The sequence below is a fragment of the Lepidochelys olivacea genome, assembly GCF_965140295.1.
Source record: "Lepidochelys olivacea isolate rLepOli2 genome assembly, chromosome: 8".
In the NCBI taxonomy this organism is placed as follows: domain Eukaryota; kingdom Metazoa; phylum Chordata; order Testudines; family Cheloniidae; genus Lepidochelys; species Lepidochelys olivacea.
Window position 1 is genome coordinate 35,403,296 of NC_140418.1, and position 20,400 is coordinate 35,423,695.

Here is a 20,400-nt window from a genome sequence, read left to right on the forward strand (position 1 = left end):
TCCAGGGTTTCCTGCTTCTTTTAGGAAAGTAAAAAAATTGCTGCAGCCTCCGTACCTCTTTCGTTAGAAACTAAGCGCTGTCTCTTCCTCATCCCTTCCCCCCAAAATCAGATAGCCTGCCAATAAACCCTCCATGGCATGCATTCACTTACCTGTGTGACCATCAGCGATACCGGCCGAGATGTTACACTAAAGACTCAGTGCTCTACTCGGCACTGGTTAGGCCCTGGCTGGAGTACTGTGTCCAGTTTTGGTCACTAATGTATAGAAAGGATATAGCCAAACTGGAAAGGATCCAGAGGCAAGGGAGGTGATCAGAGGGATGGAATGCAAGCCATATGAGCAAAGGCTGAAGGAACAGGGTATGTTTCATTTGGAAAAGAGGAGAATAAGGGGGGACATTATAGTGGTCTTCAAATACTTGAAAGGCTGCCATAAAAAAGATGGAGAAAAGTCATAGCTCTCTTACCACAGAGGGCAGGACAAGAGGCAAGGGGTTCAAACTACAGCACAGCAGATTTAAATTAAATCTCAGGAAAAACTTCCTAACAGTAAGAACAGCAGGACAATGGAACAGACTGGGAGGTCATGGAAGCTCTTTCACTGGAGGTTTTCAAAAGGAGGCTGGATAGCCATCTTTCTTGGATGGTTTAGACACAACAGATCCTGCATCTTGGCAGGGGGTTAGTCTAGATGACCCTTGCGGTCCCTTCTAATCCTATGGCTCTTTGATTCTATAACTCTTCTGCCTAACTGAACAGCCACACAGGGGAAAGTTGTGTGAAACTTCCTGAAGAGTTTGAGAAGTTCCTAGACAGTATATGAGCCAGACTGCATGGCTCATACTCCTGTTGGTGAGCGCTTAGAGCCTGCTATTCCAAAGGGATACTGGGTGCTAGGTATGCAACAATCTGGCCTTTACTTACACAGTCTTCCTGACACAGTCTTCCTGGCATCACTTGTATAAGGAAGCACTCACTGACAGGAGCATGGGGTATACAATCTAACTCTCTTTGTATGCCTACACTGCAAGGGAAGATGAGACTGTAGCACACTTGGCATGTAGCGCAGTGTAGATATGTCAGTGTAGCAACTAGCGTGCATCTTTCTGGTGTTACCCTGCTAGCTAGATTAAAGCTAGCACCAATATGCCAACCTGTGCTACAATCACCCTCCACATGCAGTGTAGACATAGCCGGTGTGTGCAAAGTCCCAGTGTGACTACAATTAAGTGTACCGTACCGTGCTAGGAACACAGCAGGCACTTACCAACTGCAGCTGATCTTGATGCCGATTTTGATTTTCCCTCAGCTGGGCCAGACAGATGGCCTTTTGTTGTCTGCTTTGAGGGCATGGGAGTTGGTGTAATTAAAGTCAACACATTTGAAGCTGTGGAATAAATGTAGGGTTATTTTTGATTAGCTCTCGTCACCCATGTTCATTTAGAAACAGCTCAGCTAAAGGCAGTGCCCTTCCCAGGAAGTCCTCAGGCCTCCTGGGAGTTATGGGTAATCTGTTAAAAAGAGCACAGAGTTGAACAGCCAAGGACTGTTGGGTATTTCTAAGCCAGGACAACTTGTTTTGCTTGTTTGGGGAAAAATTATGTTTTTAAAGGAATTTTTCAGACAAAAGGGGCAGTATATTTCCAGAGGAATCTACCCAGATAGCAAACGTGGACCCGAAATAGGAAAAATTCAGACTTGCTTACCATATGGGTTTATATTTGCAGACTGAAGCTTGTAGCTTTCTGTTGACAGCCTTTGTCTCCCGTCTCCTGGGGAGGAGTCCTTGCTTCTAGCCACCTGCAGCAGCCTCCCTGAGCCAGTTTCAGTGGAACCAGAAGGCAGAGAAGCAAAAATAAGGTAAGGGAGCACTTTTCGTTTGAAAATCCATTGATTCAATCCTTTGCATCATTCTAAGTGATTTGACAGCTGCTTCCATGGAACTAGACACAGGAACCCTCTACTGGCCACAAGGTTCCTCTACCAATTTTGCTGCCCCAAGCAGTCGCTGCCGTATTGCTGCCGCCAAATTGCCGCTGCGCCCGGAAGAGCGGCGGAGCTGACGCCTAAAAGCTGCCGTGGCGGGAAGAGCAGCAGAGCTGCCATCAAATTGCCGCGGCGGGACACGGACTGCCGCCCCAGTCTGAATGCCGCCCCAGGCACCTGCTTGGAAAGCTGGTGCTTGGAGCCGGCCCTGACTAGCCAGACCTGCATGGGCTAATGGATTAACCCTGGGACTGGGAGCCTAGAGCGTGGGTTTAGTCCCAACTCTCACAGGGCGGCTCTGGTTCAATGTCCCTCTCAGTAAAATGGAGATAACAACCCGGCAGGGGTGTTTGTTTAGTGGGTGTCAAGCACCACACATTGTTAATAGCTTGTTTGAATGAAAAAGTGACACCTGTGTAACTCAATCTTAATTTTTTATAAAGTGAGCGTGGTGCAGGGAAGCCTCTTCTAATGAAGGATGTGGTTGCTATCCTTATTTCTATTGCAGTAGCACTCAGAGGCCCAGGCCAGACACCAGGGACACTTTATCCTTCTGGCCCACATACCCACACCAAGTCTCCTCCCTGAAGAGCTCACAGTCAATACATATGGTGAACCAGCAGGTGGATAAAAAAAATCCTCAATCCTGGGGGAGGAGAAGGTAAGCATTGAAAGCAAGACCTGCCTCAAAGTTAGGCACTCAGCAGGCCATAGCAGACAGGCCTCCTGAATGCAGGCCCACAATTGGCCCGTTCACCTGCCTGCTAAATGGCTTCTGTTTTCACTTGGCTGAACACAAAAGCTGCCCAGCAGGCTACAACACAGGCCAATTACTGGACAAGCCAGCCAGGATGTTCCCTCCACTACTGCTCTGTGGGTTCTGCTGGCATCCAGTGCCACATGGGCTATACGTCCATAGTATCCCTCAGGCTCTTCCCCTTTGGCCAACTTTACCTGAGCTGTGGTTCTGGCCTGCAGGGACTGGCGATGGTGAGGAAACACTAGCTGAAACAGGAGCAAAGTGATGAAGTTAGATCCTTCACACCCCAGCAGCAGGTGTCATCCTGCTGGGCCCAAGGCAGGCTGCGATGGGTCGATGGGAAGGGGCCTTCCATGCAGCATAGGGTTCAGAAATTGATGTGGTGAGGAGGAAGCAGCAGTGAAGAGGACTTCATCCATCACCAGACCTAAGACAGGCTGATGTAGCTAAGGGCAGGTCCAGCCCCTGGACTGGGTGGGGGCCCATTGCCAGAGAGCACAGAGGTCTGCCCCAGGGAGAGAGGGGACTGGTGAGCATTGGCAAGGCACGGAGCCAGGAGGGCCACCACACAACCACTTGTAGGCCCCATCCCTGCCTCATAGCTTCTTCTCCTGGCTCACTCTCCTCCCAGCTAGCAGTCTTCCCTTCCACAGGCAGCCAAGCTAAGCCTCCCACTCACTGCTCCTGGGCAGACAGACCAGGAGAGGAGGAGCCAGACTGGGGCCATGCTTCATGTCCCCATTAGGGGTCTGCTCTTTCCTCTGACCCCAGAGACTTGAGGGAGGAGGGGTTGCATTGCACAGCAGTCAGCACTGGAGAGGAAATGCAGTCCCATAGGAAAGACAGAGACCCTTCAGCAGGAAGGGAGCCCTCAGGTTGTATTGGATCTGGGCCCCATTTATTCTCAAACCACCACCGGCTAGTGCTGGATGTTGTAACTGGATCGAGGCGCTGACTGTACCTGCTGTGACGCTGGCTGTGATTCGTGGCATGGCTGTAGTATCTGAAATGACATGACCAAGGTAGTTTGTGCAGAGTCACGGCTGGAGAGTCAAGCTACCCCACTTCCCATGTTTTTCTCTGCTAATCGTTTGGATTGTGTCCTCTGTCCCATCTTCTGTCTGGTCAGGCTTCAGAAGACACTTAATCCCACTTCCCAAAAGCAGCAGATAGTGAGAGGTGATGAACTGTTTAGAATGCGACACCTGTTGATGGTATTGTTTAAGGAGCTATAGGTATATGTAGTAAGGAGTAAATTTATAACAGGGAGAATAATTAACCGTTGGAACAATTTATTCAGAGTCGAGGTGGATTCTCCACCACGGACAATTTTTAAATCAAGATTAGAAGTTTTTCTAAAAGATCTGCTTTGGGAATTATTTGGGGGCAGCTCTCTGGCCTGTGTGCTACAGGAGGTCAGACTAGATGGTCACAATGTTTCACCGTTGGAATCTATCTTATTTTTATTCTCTATTTAATCAAAAAGTGCAGATATGATTTCACTCATGTGGAAATTCATTTAAGTGGTGCCTAGGTCTTGTGCCACACCTCTGCCCTGGGGTGAATTCATCCCCCAAGAACAAGGCCCACAGGTACGTATAACTCAGCAATATAATCAGTCAGGTTCCTAATGGTCAGGGCTACAAGAGGAGGGTATAACAGTGCTTCATTTTAGGGTAACTGTTTTTTGTGGGTCTCTTATTGTTCTTGTGCTGCTCCTTGGGGTGTTTCCAATGCTTGGCATCGTGCAATAATAAACTAGTGCCCATTGCTCTATCTTGGTGGAGAAAGGCCATTTGAGAGGTTTTCTGGAGCTGAGGCAATACTTAAAGCACTTTGTTAAATTGGGATCTTAATGCTGTTGAGCACCATGGGTCAGATATTTAGGGACCTAAAGATGCAGCTGGGTGCTCAATGGGGTTTTCAAAAGCAGCTAGGCATCCCACCTGGTGCTTTAAAAATCTGCCTGTCTCCTCAGAGTTTTCATCTCCGGACTGGACTGCAGATGCCAGAATTACCTTGGGCCCTAGTTAGAGCGGTTTTCCAACTGCAACTTCTCAGATCCTTTCTTTCCAGTAATTCATTAAAATATAAACCTCAGGGGACAGGAATAAGCATATGAAAATCAGCAATATTTCATAGTAAAGCCCCTTGGAGGACGGGGGAAGGAAAGTATTTCCAGTATTTGGGGAAGGGCTTGCATGCCCTTGACCAGTTCTGGCAAGGACAGGTGCCATTAACACTACTGAAATCTAATTCCCAAGCCTCTCTTTTGTGCTGTCACAATCACCTTTCCCACCTCTATGATGGTGGAGCAACCATTAGAAAGAAAACACAGGGACAGTCAAGCAAGAGCTTGTCCTCCAGGGAGGATGTCCTTCAGTGGAAATCAACTGTAGTTAACACAAGCAAAAAAGAGTAACATCAAAATTGTGAGCTGTAGCTCACGAAAGCTTATGCTCAAATAAATTGGTTAGTCTCTAAGGTGCCACAAGTACTCCTTTTCTTTTTGCGAATACAGACTAACACGGCTGCTACTCTGAAACCTATCAAAATTCCCACTGATTATGATGCAACCCAGCCCTCTGCCTTTAGGGGAGGAACCCACCTTCCCATTAGCATTCCCTCCTTTCCCCAGCAGCCAAGTTATGGGTCTTTTCCTGAGCAGTGTTGCAAAGGGAGGGGGAAGCTGAGCTGAGGTTAACCCCTTGTTCTCGAAGGGCCAGGGAGTGTCCCTGTACCCGGATTAGACTGGCCGGAACAAAGTAAGGCCAACATTTGGCTGTCAGATCCACCCTCCCAAAGTTCCATGTGAGCAGGGACAGAGGAGTTGAGATCTGCCATGCGGGGTGGAGAATGGGATCCTACCCTGTGTGTGCAGAAACCTTTCAGGCAAATCTGTTCTCCGGGGGGCGATGGAAGAGCGGAGCCATTCCTGACTGGGAATCTCAAGAACAACGCTCACCCCAGAGCCTGGGAGAGCACAGATCCAGGTCAGGCCCATCTCTGCTAGAGAACAAGCATCCATCTTCTCTTCTTTCGTATTCTTTCCAGGAATGAAACCCCCCCCCCCTTACACAACGCACACAAGCTGTTCCCTGGAAGCCAAACACCCATCTCAGTGCCTGTGGATGTGGCAGTGGGAGGAGGGGGCATTCAATGTAGCTGCATCTTTCACGCTGCTGCTTGTGCCAACAGCAGTAAAGACTGTGACCTTGGTCCCTACTGGCATGCAAAGGGTTTATGCGGGAGCTCTGGGCTCCGAGGGCTGCATTAGCACCTTGCTGCCAAAGAGCTCCCCACTCCCTGAGCAGCTCTTTGTGGTTCCTGGCCCCTTTGTCTCAGCTTTGGGAAGCCTACTGCAGCCTTGGGGTTGGGTTAGCTCCCACAGCATGAGCTGTAGGGGAAGACTAAGGGTATGTCTCCACTGCAACTACAAACCCGTGGCTGGCCCCTGCCAGCTGACTGGGGCTCAGGCTGCGGGGCTGTTGAATTGTGGTGTAGACTTTTGGGCTCAGGCTGCAACCCAAACTCTGGGACCCTCCCCCCTCATGGGGTCCTAGCTCAGACATCCACACCACAATTAAATAGCTCCTTAGCCCAAGTCAGCTAGCACAGGCCAGTCACGTGTGTCTAATTACAGTGTAGACATACCCAAAGAGGCCAGGGGCTTAGGGAACTGAGTCAGAGCCACCCTCTCAAAAACTTATTGTAGTGGATGGAGTGTGGGGGCAAGGGGCCCAGCCCCCCAGGATTGTCTGGGGAGGGGTGTCTTTGCCCCAGTGGGCCCCTCACCCACCGGACCCGGTTCTGCCTGGCTCAGCTTTAACTCTCACACTATGCTTTAGGGCAGGGGTGGCCAACCTGAGCCTGAGAAGGAGCCAGAATTTACCAATGTACATTGCCAAAGAGCCACAATAATACGTCAGCAGCCCCTCACATCAGCTCCCCACCTCCTGCTCCCAGCACCTCCCAACTGCCGGCAGCCCCACCAATCAACACCTTCCCCTCCCTCCCCGCACATCCCAATCAGCTATTTCGTGGTGTGCAGGAGGCTCTGGGGGGAGGAGCAAGGGCACAGCAGTCTCAGGGGAGGGGGTGGGAAGGGATGAGGTGGGGGCAGGGCCTGTGGCAGAGCCAGGGGTTGAGCAGTGAGCACCCCCAGGCACATGGAAAGCTGGCGTCTGTAGATCCAGCCCCGGAATTGGTGCCTATACCAGGAGCTGCATACTAACTTCTGAAGATCCGCATGTGGCTCCAGAGCCACAGGTTGGCCACCCCTACTCTAGGGCCTGGGTGGGACAGGGAGCTGGAGACACAGTGGGTTCTGGTAACCCCAATTCCTTTTCCTTTCTTCTCTTGACCATGTTGTCCTTCCCACCTGATAGCTCCGTTCTGGATGTGTGAGAAGCACCATTTCCCACATCTAGCCAGTCCTGCCAACTCTCACGATTTTACCATGAATCTTGTGCTATTTGGTGTTTGCCTTCAACCCCCAGCTCTTGGAATCCTGTGATTAGGGCAGGGTCTCAGCTTCCATTTTTTTAAAAAAGTAAGTTTAGTCCTCGTGGTTATAGAGAAGAGCTGAGTGCCCCCTAAAAGCTCAGAAATCAAAGGCCAGATAAATAAATTCAGAAGTTTATTATTATTATTTTTATAATATTTGGTTCAAATCTCATAATTTTGGGAGCCTAACCCATGATTTTTGAATGCATAAGTTAGCAATACTGAGTCCAAGTTTGCATCCACTGCTCCTAACTCGATGGTGCCTAGATAAGTGACAGCAGCTTTCAAATGTGCAGCAGAAGCTCAAAACAAGGGACACAACAGGAATTAGTCCCCAGCCAGGGAGCTTGGGGGCACCATTCTTTTTTTACAGATAACGTTCCGGTTTCCAGATACAACATTTCTGATGGTAAACAGGGAGATAACATCTGGGGAGGGGAATCTGGAGTGAGGTAGTGGGAAAACTGATTGCACCGCTGTGGAGAGAGAACCAATGGCCTTGTAAACTTCCTTATGCACAGCACAGCCAACACCCACCAGTGCTGAGTCCCCAATTTCTCCTGCATTGCACAAAGCTCGTTTTAGTTTGTCCCACTTCTGGACCTGCCTTGCTCTCCTTGGAGCTCCAGTTTCCCTCGCCCTTGCGGGTTTTCATGCGTGGAATTTTTAAAGGTCCGCAGTTTCAAAAGTGTTCGCATTAATGGGGGAAAACAACCCGCTTTGTTCCACTGGGTGCCTGTCTGCACCTCTCAATGTCTAAATACTTATACAAACCTGGCTCTTAGGCCTAGACCCTTAGAAGTATTTAGGTGCCTAACTGCCATTGGTTTCCATGAAAGTTAGGCATCTAAATCCCTCTGAGGATCTGGGTCTTAATGCTGGATTTTCAGGTGAGCCCATCACCTAAAGCCAGGGCTAGGGTTTCTGACATGCCCGGCATGCTGACTGTCACAATGGGAGCTGCTGGGCACTGTACTCCCTTGAAAGCCAGGCCCTCGGTCTGCAAACTGAGGGCCAGATTGTTCACTATGATGCCTTCCGTGCCTCAGCACAAAGGCAGTGTAAGTAGGAACCTACGTGGGGACAGGGGATGGATCCTGCGTGTGGGGGCAGTTCAAGTAATATAGCTCTTTGACAGACTCTCCACCCCTCCAGTTGGGCTCCCAATGGCTATGCCCCCATCCCTCCCCACATTCTACATGGTGGGCTTGGTGGAGTTGGTGCAGAGCTCAGCTCCACCACAGGCGGGGTGGGGTGGGGTGGGGTTGGTGGAGGGGGAGCCAGTCCACCTCCATGTGCCTGCCCCTTGGATAGCAGAAGTACCCCACTATGCTGGGGACCTTATATTGCCCCTGCAGCCAGGAGTAAATTTCATCCTAAAGCATAATCCCAGCTGTTCTCTAGTTAGTGACTGTTCTAAGAGACACATATGAAGAGGGAGGGGCTGAGATCCTAGGATGATTTGTTTTTTACCTGCTGGGCCTCCTTTAGTGAGAGATGCATTTATGTTCTCAGCATCTGAAAGAGAAAAAAGGCAGCTTGTCAATGAAACAATGGGCTGGTATTTTCCTTGAGGCTGGCAGGGAGGGAATTTCTTTTGGCAGAGCCCCTCAGGCCATTCTGGCTCCATTTGTAACAGGTCTCTATAAATCCACCCCTAGGCACCTGGCTCTGTGTAGGTGGGAAAGCCCCCAGCTGCCTAGGCAAAGAGCAGCCTCATAGCCTGTGGGGCATTCTGTGGATCAGGTCTGGCGAAGCGGGTGCAGCCAGGAATACCTCGCCCCTCCCTATTCCCAAAGGAGTGCTTCATCCCTTGTTCTCATCCCCATTCCCCACCCTCTGGGTTTCTGCTAGGGGAGTGAGTCTAGTTCCCAGTGAGGCTCTGTAGATGGGAGGCAGTGGAGCAGCACATCCCCTATTCACCCTAGCCAATGCTCCTTTCCTCACACAAGCACCGTCTCCTTGGGTGTAACTAAGGTTACAGCTGCTTTGCACCGCCATAGCCAGGGAACTGTCTACAGCTGGAATGTCTTGCTCATGATCAAAACCCCCATCAGCTCAGTGGCAGAGGCAGGACTGAAAACCCAGGAGTCCTATCTCCCCTTCCCTGTTCTCTAGGCACAACCTGGCCTCCCACCAGACCAGAGAAGTAGAAGAAGTTGGAGGGAGTAGTCACATATAGCTCTAAGAGCAGTGAATCCTGTAGGGGAAGTGATCCTTAGGCTCCTACAGCTCCAATCAGTCCCATGCACGGCAGTATCATTGCACGTAATATAACCTGAAACAGGCCAAGGCCACAGAGACTTTGCACCCATTGTTCCAGGTCAGTTCTTCAATACTCAGGTGAAAACTGTTTTGCAGGTGCTGAGAGACAGCGCCCAGAGGTTGAATCAGCCCCATCACGACACAGGCTCTGTCCTCACAGTGCAAGCCCAGGATGTACCCTAGCGTTGCTGTTCTCAGGCACATACGCGTCTGTGTGCTCACACAGAGCGTATCCCACCGTGGTTGCTATTACACACAGACGGAGCATAGCCCAGGATTATCATTAAGCACTCATGTGCGCACACACACACACACACACACACACACACACACACGAAGGGAAAAATACAGAAGGAATGATAATGATCCCTTCCATAATTCCTCTGCCAAAGCATGGTTATAGAATGAAAACGTTGGGCCTCTCCTCCCATGCAGGTCCCGTGGCTGAAAGCCAGAGAGTAGCCCGACAAACGGGCGGCTGACACCTTGTTCTTGTATCGTCTCTCTGCAAACCACATTACTGACGTTGTTCCCGCTGGTTGGAGCCCGGTGAATTATAACAGCCCAGAGAGCATGGACTGAGTGCAGGATTCGGCGATGTGCACACCTGTTCGCTAGGAACTGACCTTCCACAATGCCCCCAAAATGTGAGTTCAGACGTAATAATAATTAACTAACAATTTTACCATGAGTCCCTTCCCTGGATTCCCCAGGGTGCCTGGCCTCTCTGCACTGTCCGTTAGGCGTTTGCTGTTTCATTCACACTCCAGCTCCTGGACACTTGTGCTTACATGAGAATCTCCTTTCATTTGATGAAAAAAAAAAAAAAAAAAATCTAGCCCTCCTGATTGTGGGAAGATGCTTGAAAATGACACTTGAATGTACCCTAGAACAGGGGTGGGCAATCTGTGGCCCGCGGGCTGCATGTTGCCCATCAGGATAATCTGCTGGTGGGACGCCAGACAGTTTGTTTACATTTGCACGGCTGCCTGCAGCGCCCAGTGGCCGCAGGTCGCCATTCCCGGCCAATGCAGAGAGCCACTGGGATGCTGCGGGCGGCCGTGCAAATGTAAACAAAGTGTCTCGCAGCCTGCCAGCGGATTATCCTGACAGGCTGCATGTGACCCGCGGGCTGTAGGTTGCCCACCACTGCCTTAGAGGCTCAGAAGGCAAACAAAAGAACTCTAACTCTATTTATTTTGCAATCTTGTGATTTTTAAGATAATCTCATGATCTTGGAGGGGTCTAACTTGTGTTTTGAAAGTTTAGGGTTGGTGATACTGGGGCTGACTGCATTTTTGAGCTTTGTACAGTGCTGGGCACATTTGAAAATTTGACCCAAAGTACCTAAGTGATTTAGGACCCTAAAGTCAATGGCATTTAGGCCCCAGGGGCAGGCCTAAATTCTATTTAAAAATGGGATTTAGGCCCTTCTGAAAATTTGACCCATTGTCATCACTGAATAATTAAGACCACCCAATCCCTTTCAGACAGGCCAGAGAAATCGTTTTGGAGGCTTGGACCTCACATTTGGTTCTCCCTTTGCCCGTGGAGAGAAGCGATAAATCAGCCTATATCCAGGGCCAGATTAACCCACCACTGGGCCCTAGGCAGACACACATGCCTGGGCCCCTATCTGGTTGGAGGAGGAAGTGGTTTCTTTACTCAGTCCCCTCCCCTCTCCTTGGCAGGGTTGGGAAAGGCAAAGTGAGTCTCAGCTGTGAGTAAGAATTATCTGCCCACTCATCCACTGGTGCCGATTGGTTAGTCTCTAAGGTGCCACTAGTACTCCTTTTCTTTCTGCGAATACAGACTAACACGGCTGCTACTCTGAAACCGCACATTTGAACAGCTTTACAAGGTCACAATGCCATTCATCCAGGGGAGTGACGGTCTTTCACTTTGCATGCAAATCTGCATCAGTTAAATAAAATAACTACATTTTTAAAATGTAGGCACCCCCCATTAATTTGGGCCATAGGCACGTGCCTAGTTTGCTTATCCATTATTTTGACCCTGCCTATGCCTGCCGCAGATTAATATCTCCTCCACAGCAGCAAAACTCTCTGACCAGCCCCTAGGGGTAGGAGTGGAGTCAAAGTTCTGGTCAGTCCCCTTCCCCACCAGCATACCCCCCCTCGCCCACCTGCATGGGAAGGGAGCAGTAGCCAAGCAGACCCTGATCTCCCACAAGTAGCTCATGCAAGGGAGTAATGGAAGTGATACCCATACAGGGCAGTACTAGTGGGTGTGGATGTGAAATCACACCCTGGCCCTGCTGAACCCAAGCTTATGGGGCTTTCATAGTTTACAAGGCCAGAAGGGACCATCCGTCTGACCTCATGTATAGCACAGGCCAAAGAACTTCCCTGGACTGATTCCTGGTTGAACCAGAGCAGATCTTTTAGAAAAACATCTAACATGACCCTTGGTAAGTTGTTCCAATGGTTAATTATCCCCATTGTTCAAAATGTATACTGTATTTCCAGTCTGAATTTGTCTAGCTTCAACTTCCAGCCACTGGATTGTGCTTGTGTGGCCCCTGGGAATTTATGCTTAGCACATATTTTTCAGATGGAAGTTCCTCAGCTAGAAGGTTTTTTTCAAAGTCATTTTAAAAGTATCCCAGCCAGATGAGGAGCGTAACAGCACGTACAATTTGATGAATAATATTAAGCCATAGTTTTCTTTCCAGCTAAAGTTTCTCCCAACAAAACACCCTTACCCAGAAAATACTCCCCTGCTTTTCCGTTTCATGGCTGCAAAACAATTTGCGTCAATCTCAATGGAAGTTAGTCTGCACTGACAACAGCTGCTGGGCCACAATCCCTCCCACACCTCTTAACAAGCATTGATGCAATATTAATGCCCTAAACATCAGGGTTTGTAAATATCTTACCTGAAAAATACTCTGCTGCAAATGTACCACAGAAATTTCCCCAAAAACAAATAGCTCTTCTTTCCCCAAACTATCACTTTTCCAAACCGAGGGCACCATTCTGTCACCCTGCCTGGAGGACTAACTGCCTGTAACATCGCATTTGCTTTTTTAGATTAAGCCATATTTTTTAGAGCATGCGTGTCACTCCAAGCACCTGGAATTTCTACAATAGCTATTGTTTATGCTTGGTAACTTCCAGACAGCTTAGCTGGGGCCTAATGCACTTTTAAGAGAATTGGCTTCTGAGTTGGCAATTGATGTATACAGTTTTCAGCCCAGTTGAATAGAACCTTTTGTAGTGATAAACACCCATTTTTTCATGATTTGTGTGTATAAAAACAAACATCTGCTGTATTTTCCACAGTATGCATCCGATGAAGTGAGCTGTAGCTCACGAAAGCTTATGCTCAAATAAATTGGTTAGTCTCTAAAGTGCCACAAGTACTCCTTTTCTTTTTAGTTAAAGGAAGGTCAGTGAAGGGCTTGAGAGTTCCCAGAGACCTTTGTAAGATTGACGACTGCAGAACACCAGTGAGACTGAGCTAGCCAGGCTCCTGGCCTCACTTAGGAGCTGGCCCTTTAAAGCAGGAAAGACACAATGGGATTTTTCATCCAGTCAGCTGACCTGTTGAGCAGTGGGCTGATCAGCCCTACTACCTGATGGAAGTACCATGCACTCAGACAGGGAGTCATGACGAGTGGTCTGCCAGGGGGAGGGCAGAGATCCATAGAAGGGACCATTAGATCTAGTCGGACCTCCCGTGTAACACAGACCAGAGACTTCCATCCAGCTACTCCTGCACTGAGCCCAATAACTTGAGTTTGAATAAAGCATCTACGCCAGTAAGGCAGCCCGTCTTGTTGAGAAGTCTTCGAGATGGAGAATCTGCCCCTTTCCTTTGTAGTTTGTTCCAATGGTTAAATCAACCTCACATTAAAAATGTGCAGGGCCTGATGAATCTTTTGTGGGCTCTGGTGCCTGGACCGTGGCCTGGCCCCCAGAGGCCCCACCCACGCTCCACTCAGAGGCCCCACCTTTGTTCAGCTTCTTCCCCCCGCCCCCCGAAGCCCTGCCCATGCTCTGCCCCAAGGCCTTGCCCCTGCTTGGTGTCTTCCCCAAGGCTCCGCCCATGCTCAACCTCTTCCCCTTGAGGCCCTGCCTGCCACTCGCACAGGTGAGAGGAGCAGGAGAGGAGCAAGCGGTGGGTGGGGCCTCAGGGCAGAGTGCAGGCATAGCGGGGATCAGGGACACTATCCGGGGGCCGGGGCCCCTTCTAAGTGTGGGCCCAGCACCACAGTGCCATTGTAAGCCTGCCACTGAAAATGTGTGCTTTATTTCTAATTTGAATTTGCCTTTAATGTCCCGACTTGTTTGTTCTGCCTTTCTCCTCTAGATTAAAGAGCCCTTTAGTACCCAGTATTCTCTCCTGGGGAAAGTATTTATATGCTAATCAAGTCATACCTACAGCTATGTCTACACTGGAGCTAAGGTTTAATTTCCATCTCGAGTGCACGGACCCCAAGATAGACAACTAAACCCTGAGGCAGGGAAGCAATGAAAGCCGGCCCAATGAAAGCCGGCCCAAACGACGCATGGGAGTGAGACACAAAGGGTATGTTTAAAGGAAATGCCAAGCATCCAGGCTCACTGTTGCCAGGCTTGCCACGTGGTGAATCCTTGTGTGCGGGGAGGGGAATAATGCTGACAAAGAATGTGCGTGTTGTCCGCTGCAGGGGGTGGGGCGGAGTGACTCGGGTCATACAACACATTCTTCTATGTGTTTGAAGAATGCCTCTCAATCATACCACAGTCCCAACCCTCGAAAACAGCCTTAGGCACTACTGAAATAGAAGTAAGTAACAATAATAGGTAGGTCGCCTCCAGCAGGGCTGCAATTACAATAAACCTCAGAGCAATTCAAATGACTTGCCACTGAATTTAAGTGCTGCCCAATTACCCTTTTTTTTTTGAGGCTGGAGTGATTTACGGTTAAATGGTGCAGTTTTAGGTGGGGGATGGGAGGCTGCTGAGTGAGTCATGACGGGAAATATTGCAGTTTCTGGCCCTGCTGTAACAGGAAAGTCCTGATAACAGTGATCCAGGCTTCCCAGAGGGCTACAGACATGTCACCTCCCTCACTCATGGAGCACTTTTTTTAGCCCAGAGGCAGGAGAATTTTGGATTCTATGTGTGGTATTTCTTCTTTAATCCTATTTTATATATAGAGAGAGAGAGAGAGAGATACACACACACACACACGTTAAAACAATGATGTGGTGGGTTTTAGATATTCCCGGTCGGTTTTTATTTTTGGAACTTCAGATGTTTCAAGAGTTTTTGCTCTCAGGCATATTTCCCAGCTGCTCTGCTGCAGCATAAAGAGAGGCACTTGATCTCTTTAAGAAGGTTACAGTCAGTGGCAGGAACTTAACAAACAGCTGTGGTTCATTTTCTTCTTCAGGACCAGAGGCCTGATCTTTCCCTTGACTTCACTGGGCTTTGAATCAGGCCCCAGAAGGCTTCTGCTCAGTGACACATGCTAGCAGATTGCTGGATTCCTCATGGGGGGAAATTCATGTCACCCATAAAAAGACGCAGAGCTGGGCTTTATGAGGGCAAACTGTATGTGGTTGGAGGGACAGAACTCCATCCCATTGCTGCAGGAGGGCTGTGTAACACCCTGTGCCTTGGCATCACTCATATAGGGTGTTATGCCACTGGAGTCACATAAGCAGCCCCTCTCCTGGCCTGATTCTTGCCTGTTTGGGAGTGGGGTGAAATCCTTCCTTTCTCAGTGTGCAGAGAGCTCTCCTATTCTCCCCCCCACTCTGCTCTGTAAATGGTAAGTACAGGGCCTATGTTACCTTATAGCGGCCCTCTGCCCTGAGATCCACACCCCCCCTTTGTTTTTTATGAGGTACAGAGTACATGATTCCAGAGAAGAGAGTGGAATCATCAAATAATACTTTGACCTTTCATCTCAGTCTTTCAAAGCACTTGAGCCAAGATTTTCCTAATTACGAGCCTAAATTTAGGCTTCTGTGATGTTTAGATGCCGCTTGTAATTATTAGAACTGGGAGCACTGGCTGTTGGGAATCTGAAAGGACAGGAAACAGGAAGGGGAGTGGGAAGTTAAGAAGGCAGAGCGAGAGCTACCAAGGGTGCAGCAGCAGCTTGGTAAAGAGGTTTCCACTTTTATTTTTAAAGTCCTGTTGAAATTTGTTAGTACCTTGCCTGGTTGCTACAACATTTTGGTGCTGAGGATGGATCTTCTGCCTCTGAACCCACCTGCACCCTTTCTGCAAAGCCCAGCTGAGCCTCCAATTGCTTGTACTGCCTGGATCCATATGTTTGAGACTTATCTGCTTGCAATCAGTGCTACAGAGATTTCTGAAGTAAGAAAGCGTGCTATGCTAATCCACTGCCTTGGAGCAGAAGGGCAGCATATATTTTACACTTTTCCCCTTGCAGATGATAAATATGAGACTGCACTCTCTGCATTAAAGAATTTTGTGCCAAAAGTGAATGTAGTAGCTAATTGCTTCAGATTTTGCTAGCATCAGCAGAAAACAGGGGAGACTATAATGCAGTATATTGCTTCCCTGAGGAGTTTGATTGTAACTTGTGACTTTGGGAATATGGCAGATGAGATGATTAGAGACCAGCTCATTGAGAAAACAACCATGCTTCTTGTAAGAGAACGTGTACTTCTAGAACCACAACTTACACTAGAAAAAGCAATAACCATTGCTACCCAGATTGAGTCAGCTACAGCTGAAGCCAAAATAATGAGCATGGATACAGGAGGCACAGTCTGGGCTATGACTCCTTTGCAGAAAAGTTCACTATCGCTGCAGACAAATGATTACAAGAGGAAAACTAATGGAAAACCACTGAATCAGCAAATTCAAAATACAGTAAAAGTATGCTTTCGTTGTGGATCCTCACAATACCTTGCAAGCTACACAGGATGGCCAGCCCTCTGTGGAGATAGAGGTGGTTAGGGACTATTTAGAAAAGCTGGACGTGCACAAGTCCATGGGGCCGGACGAGTTGCATCCGAGAGTGCTGAAGGAATTGGCGGCTGTGATTGCAGAGCCATTGGCCATTATCTTTGAAAACTCGTGGCGAACCGGGGAAGTCCCGGATGACTGGAAAAAGGCTAATGTAGTGCCAATCTTTAAAAAAGGGAAGAAGGAGGATCCTGGGAACTACAGGCCAGTCAGCCTCACTTCAGTCCCTGGAAAAATCATGGAGCAGGTCCTCAAAGAATCAATCCTGAAGCACTTGCATGAGAGGAAAGTGATCAGGAACAGCCAGCATGGATTCACCAAGGGAAGGTCATGCCTGACTAATCTAATTGCCTTTTATGATGAGATTACTGGTTCTGTGGATGAAGGGAAAGCAGTGGATGTATTGTTTCTTGACTTTAGCAAAGCTTTTGACACGGTCTCCCACAGTATTCTTGTCAGCAAGTTAAGGAAGTATGGGCTGGATGAATGCACTACAAGGTGGGTAGAAAGCTGGCTAGATTGTCGGGCTCAACGGGTAGTGATCAATGGCTCCATATCTAGTTGGCAGCCGGTATCAAGTGGAGTACCCCAAGGGTCGGTCCTGGGGCCGGTTTTGTTCAATATCTTCATAAATGATCTGGAGGATGGTGTGGATTGCACTCTCAGCAAATTTGCGGATGATAAACTGGGAGGAGTGGTAGATACGCTGGAGGGGAGGGATAGGATACAGAATGCCCTAGACAAATTGGAGGATTGGGCCAAAAGAAATCTGATGAGGTTCAATAAGGATAAGTGCAGGGTCCTGCACTTAGGACGGAAGAACCCAATGCACAGCTACAGACTAGGGACTGAATGGCTAGGCAGCAGTTCTGCGGAAAAGGACCTAGGGGTGACAGTGGACGAGAAGCTGGATATGAGTCAGCAGTGTGCCCTTGTTGCCAAGAAGGCCAATGGCATTTTGGGATGTATAAGTAGGGGCATAGCGAGCAGATCGAGGGACGTGATCGTTCCCCTCTATTCGACATTGGTGAGGCCTCATCTGGAGTACTGTGTCCAGTTTTGGGCCCTACACTTCAAGAAGGATGTGGATAAATTGGAGAGAGTCCAGCGAAGGGCAACAAAAATGATTAGGGGACTGGAACACATGAGTTATGAGGAGAGGCTGAGGGAGCTGGGATTGTTTAGCCTGCAGAAGAGAAGAATGAGGGGGGATTTGATAGCTGCTTTCAACTACCTGAAAGGGGGTTCCAAAGAGGATGGCTCTAGACTGTTCTCAATGGTAGCAGATGACAGAACGAGGAGTAATGGTCTCAAGTTGCAGTGGGGAAGGTTTAGATTGGATATTAGGAAAAACTTTTTCACTAAGAGGGTGGTGAAACACTGGAATGCGTTATCTAGGGAGGTGGTAGAATCTCCTTCCTTAGAGGTTTTTAAGGTCAGGCTTGACAAAGCCCTGGCTGGGATGATTTAACTGGGAATTGGTCCTGCTTTGAGCAGGGGGTTGGACTAGATGACCTTCTGGGGTCCCTTCCAACCCTGATATTCTATGATTCTATGTCCAGCAAAAGTAGTTCAGTGCAATCATTGCAAAAAGATTGGGCATTTTGCTAAAGTATTTCGGAGCAGCCAGTTCAATCAACAGGTGCATGCAGTTACAATACCAGATGTTACTGTGCTGAGCATGGACATAATCACTACTGCACATATTCCAGAACAAATAAAGTGCACTGTAAACGTTTCCGCCGTACCCTCAGGCAAATCACACTCTATTCAGCTAATGTTGGACACTGGCTCTGCAGTATCTATACTACCGGATTCCATCTATTTGCATTACTTTAAAGATGTGTCTCTTACTGAACCCAAACTCCACTTGGTGTGCTATTTGAAAAAAACATATTCTAGTACATGGCTGCCTGCCAGCAATAGTTACTTTTGGTGATTGCTGTGTAACTGCAGAGTTCTTCATTGTCCACAAAGGCACTCCTATCCGTGGCAGAGATTTATTGGCTGCTTTAAATCTCAGGGTAGTTAATGGATGAATTGATCTTCCTCAGCAAAGCACTCTTGCAGTATACACACCAGTTTCAGCTGGGACCCAACACCAGGTTGAGGAGAAACTTGGCTGTGCTTATGGGTTTCTGCATAAAGTTAAAATATGGAATAATGTGATGCCTGTACAACAGAAGTTATGGCGCTTACCATTTTCAGTCAGGGAAGCTGTTTCAGAGGAACTTAGAAAACTTGTTCAAAAGGACATTATTGAAGAGATTGACTCCTCGGAATAGTTTCACCTATAGTAGTGACGCAGAAGAAGGGTGGAGGCTTTGTGTGGACTTAAGGGAGCCAAATAAAGCTATTGTGATTGACAGCCATCCTCTTCCTCACACAGAAGAAGTATTTGCAGAACTCCGTGGAGCAAAGATGTTTTCTACTCTTGATTTGGAGACCGCATACTACCAGGTTATGTTGCATGAAGATAGCAGAGACCTCACAGCATTTATTAAACATGAGGGGCTATTTCGTTTTAACCATGTTCCATACGGTCTTGCATCAGCCCTAAGTGCCTTCCAAAAAAATGATGTCATTGATTCTGAAGAATCAACATGGAGTTCAGTGCTATCTGGATGATATTATCATGTTTGGAAATACTTCTGAGGAGCATGACAACCTGCAGTCTGTACTAAACTGCATCAGCAAAGCAGGCCTCAAGCTCAATATGTCCAAATGCAAATTTAGACAAACTGAACTCTCCTTTCTGGGGCATACAATTTCACAGGCTGGACTAAAATCCTGATCCAGATCATATCCTGGCAATTTCAAATGCTCCTCCTCCAACAGATTTGCAAACCTTACGTTTGTTAGGGAAAAAGGGTTTCCCTCCCGTCTAGGGTTGGGAGGGTAGCCTTCCCTGGACTTCTGTATTAGCCAAACAAACACAGAGTCAGGACTCTTAGATAAAATGAGGCACTTTAATGCTAACAAGTACGACAGCTGCAGGGCTCACCAATTCCTACACAGAGGAATATGGCGAAGCCCAGAACAAAGAACAAGGTAGAGCTTTTATAGCTTGGTTCAACATACTTTGTGATATCTCTTCCAGTTCAAACCGGTCAATCCCTGTTGGTCTGAGTCCTGAGGTATGAACATGGAGGCCCATCTGTATAAGGAATTCCTTCCCCAAACGGGGAGTACAGGTTACACATAGTTCAAATTCTTTCTACCCATAAACATAGGGAAAGGACAGATAAGCATAGGAAAAAGACAGAAGCCTAGCTTTACATGATTACAGGGTTGTTTTCTGGTTCTTTTCTTTATCACGTTCCTTCTTAGGTCTTACCTCCTGGTATGCAAAATTCATTCCCAATTATGCTTCTGTCATTGAACCATTACGAGAGTTACTACGGAGAAGTTCAACCTGCGTGTGGACAACGGATGCACAAACTAGTTTTGAAACGGTGAAAGACTTGATTGTACATAGTCCAGTACTTGCACTATTCACTCCTGCATTACCCAGAATTGTAACTACTGATGCTTCTGATTATGGACTTGGGGCTGTCCTCACACAACTTCATGAGGACAACACAGAGAGGACTGTTGCATGTGCTTCAAGGACACTAAGTAATGCTGAGAGAAAATATTCTACAGTTGAAAAAGAAGCACTTGCTTGTGTCTGGACTACTGAAAAATGGAGAACTTACCTGTGGGGCCACACATTCAAGTTGCGCACAGACCACAGCCCTTTGATGACATTGCTCACTACTAAAGGACTGGGAAGAGCAGGATATTGTTTTGCTAGATGGTCTGCAAGACTACTCTTTCAATTATGAACTGGAATATAAGCCTGGAAACCAAAATGTCGTAGCTGATTGCCTTTTTCACCTGTCTTTGCCTTCACCAGATGGTCCACCGGAGGATGAGGATGTAG

General features: G+C 48.1%; 1 protein-coding gene across 3 annotated transcripts in view; it reads right to left on the reverse strand.

The window, feature by feature from the left end:
- Window positions 1–20,400, reverse strand: part of ECSCR (endothelial cell surface expressed chemotaxis and apoptosis regulator) — a gene marked incomplete at its 3' end in the record, with an annotated part of 48,740 nt that overhangs the window by 14,609 nt on the left and 13,731 nt on the right. For 2 of the 3 annotated variants that reach the window (XM_084636672.1, XM_084636671.1), the window contains exons 2-6: window positions 8,728–8,772; window positions 3,710–3,751; window positions 2,943–2,993; window positions 1,709–1,816; window positions 1,270–1,389 (exon numbers count right to left, since the gene is read on the reverse strand). In XM_084636672.1, the coding sequence (XP_084492798.1) occupies window positions 1,270–1,389; window positions 1,709–1,816; window positions 2,943–2,993; window positions 3,710–3,751; window positions 8,728–8,772 (366 nt within the window). The remainder of the gene's footprint in view (window positions 1–1,269; window positions 1,390–1,708; window positions 1,817–2,942; window positions 2,994–3,709; window positions 3,752–8,727; window positions 8,773–20,400) is intronic. The other variant, XM_084636673.1, reaches the window with a different exon arrangement.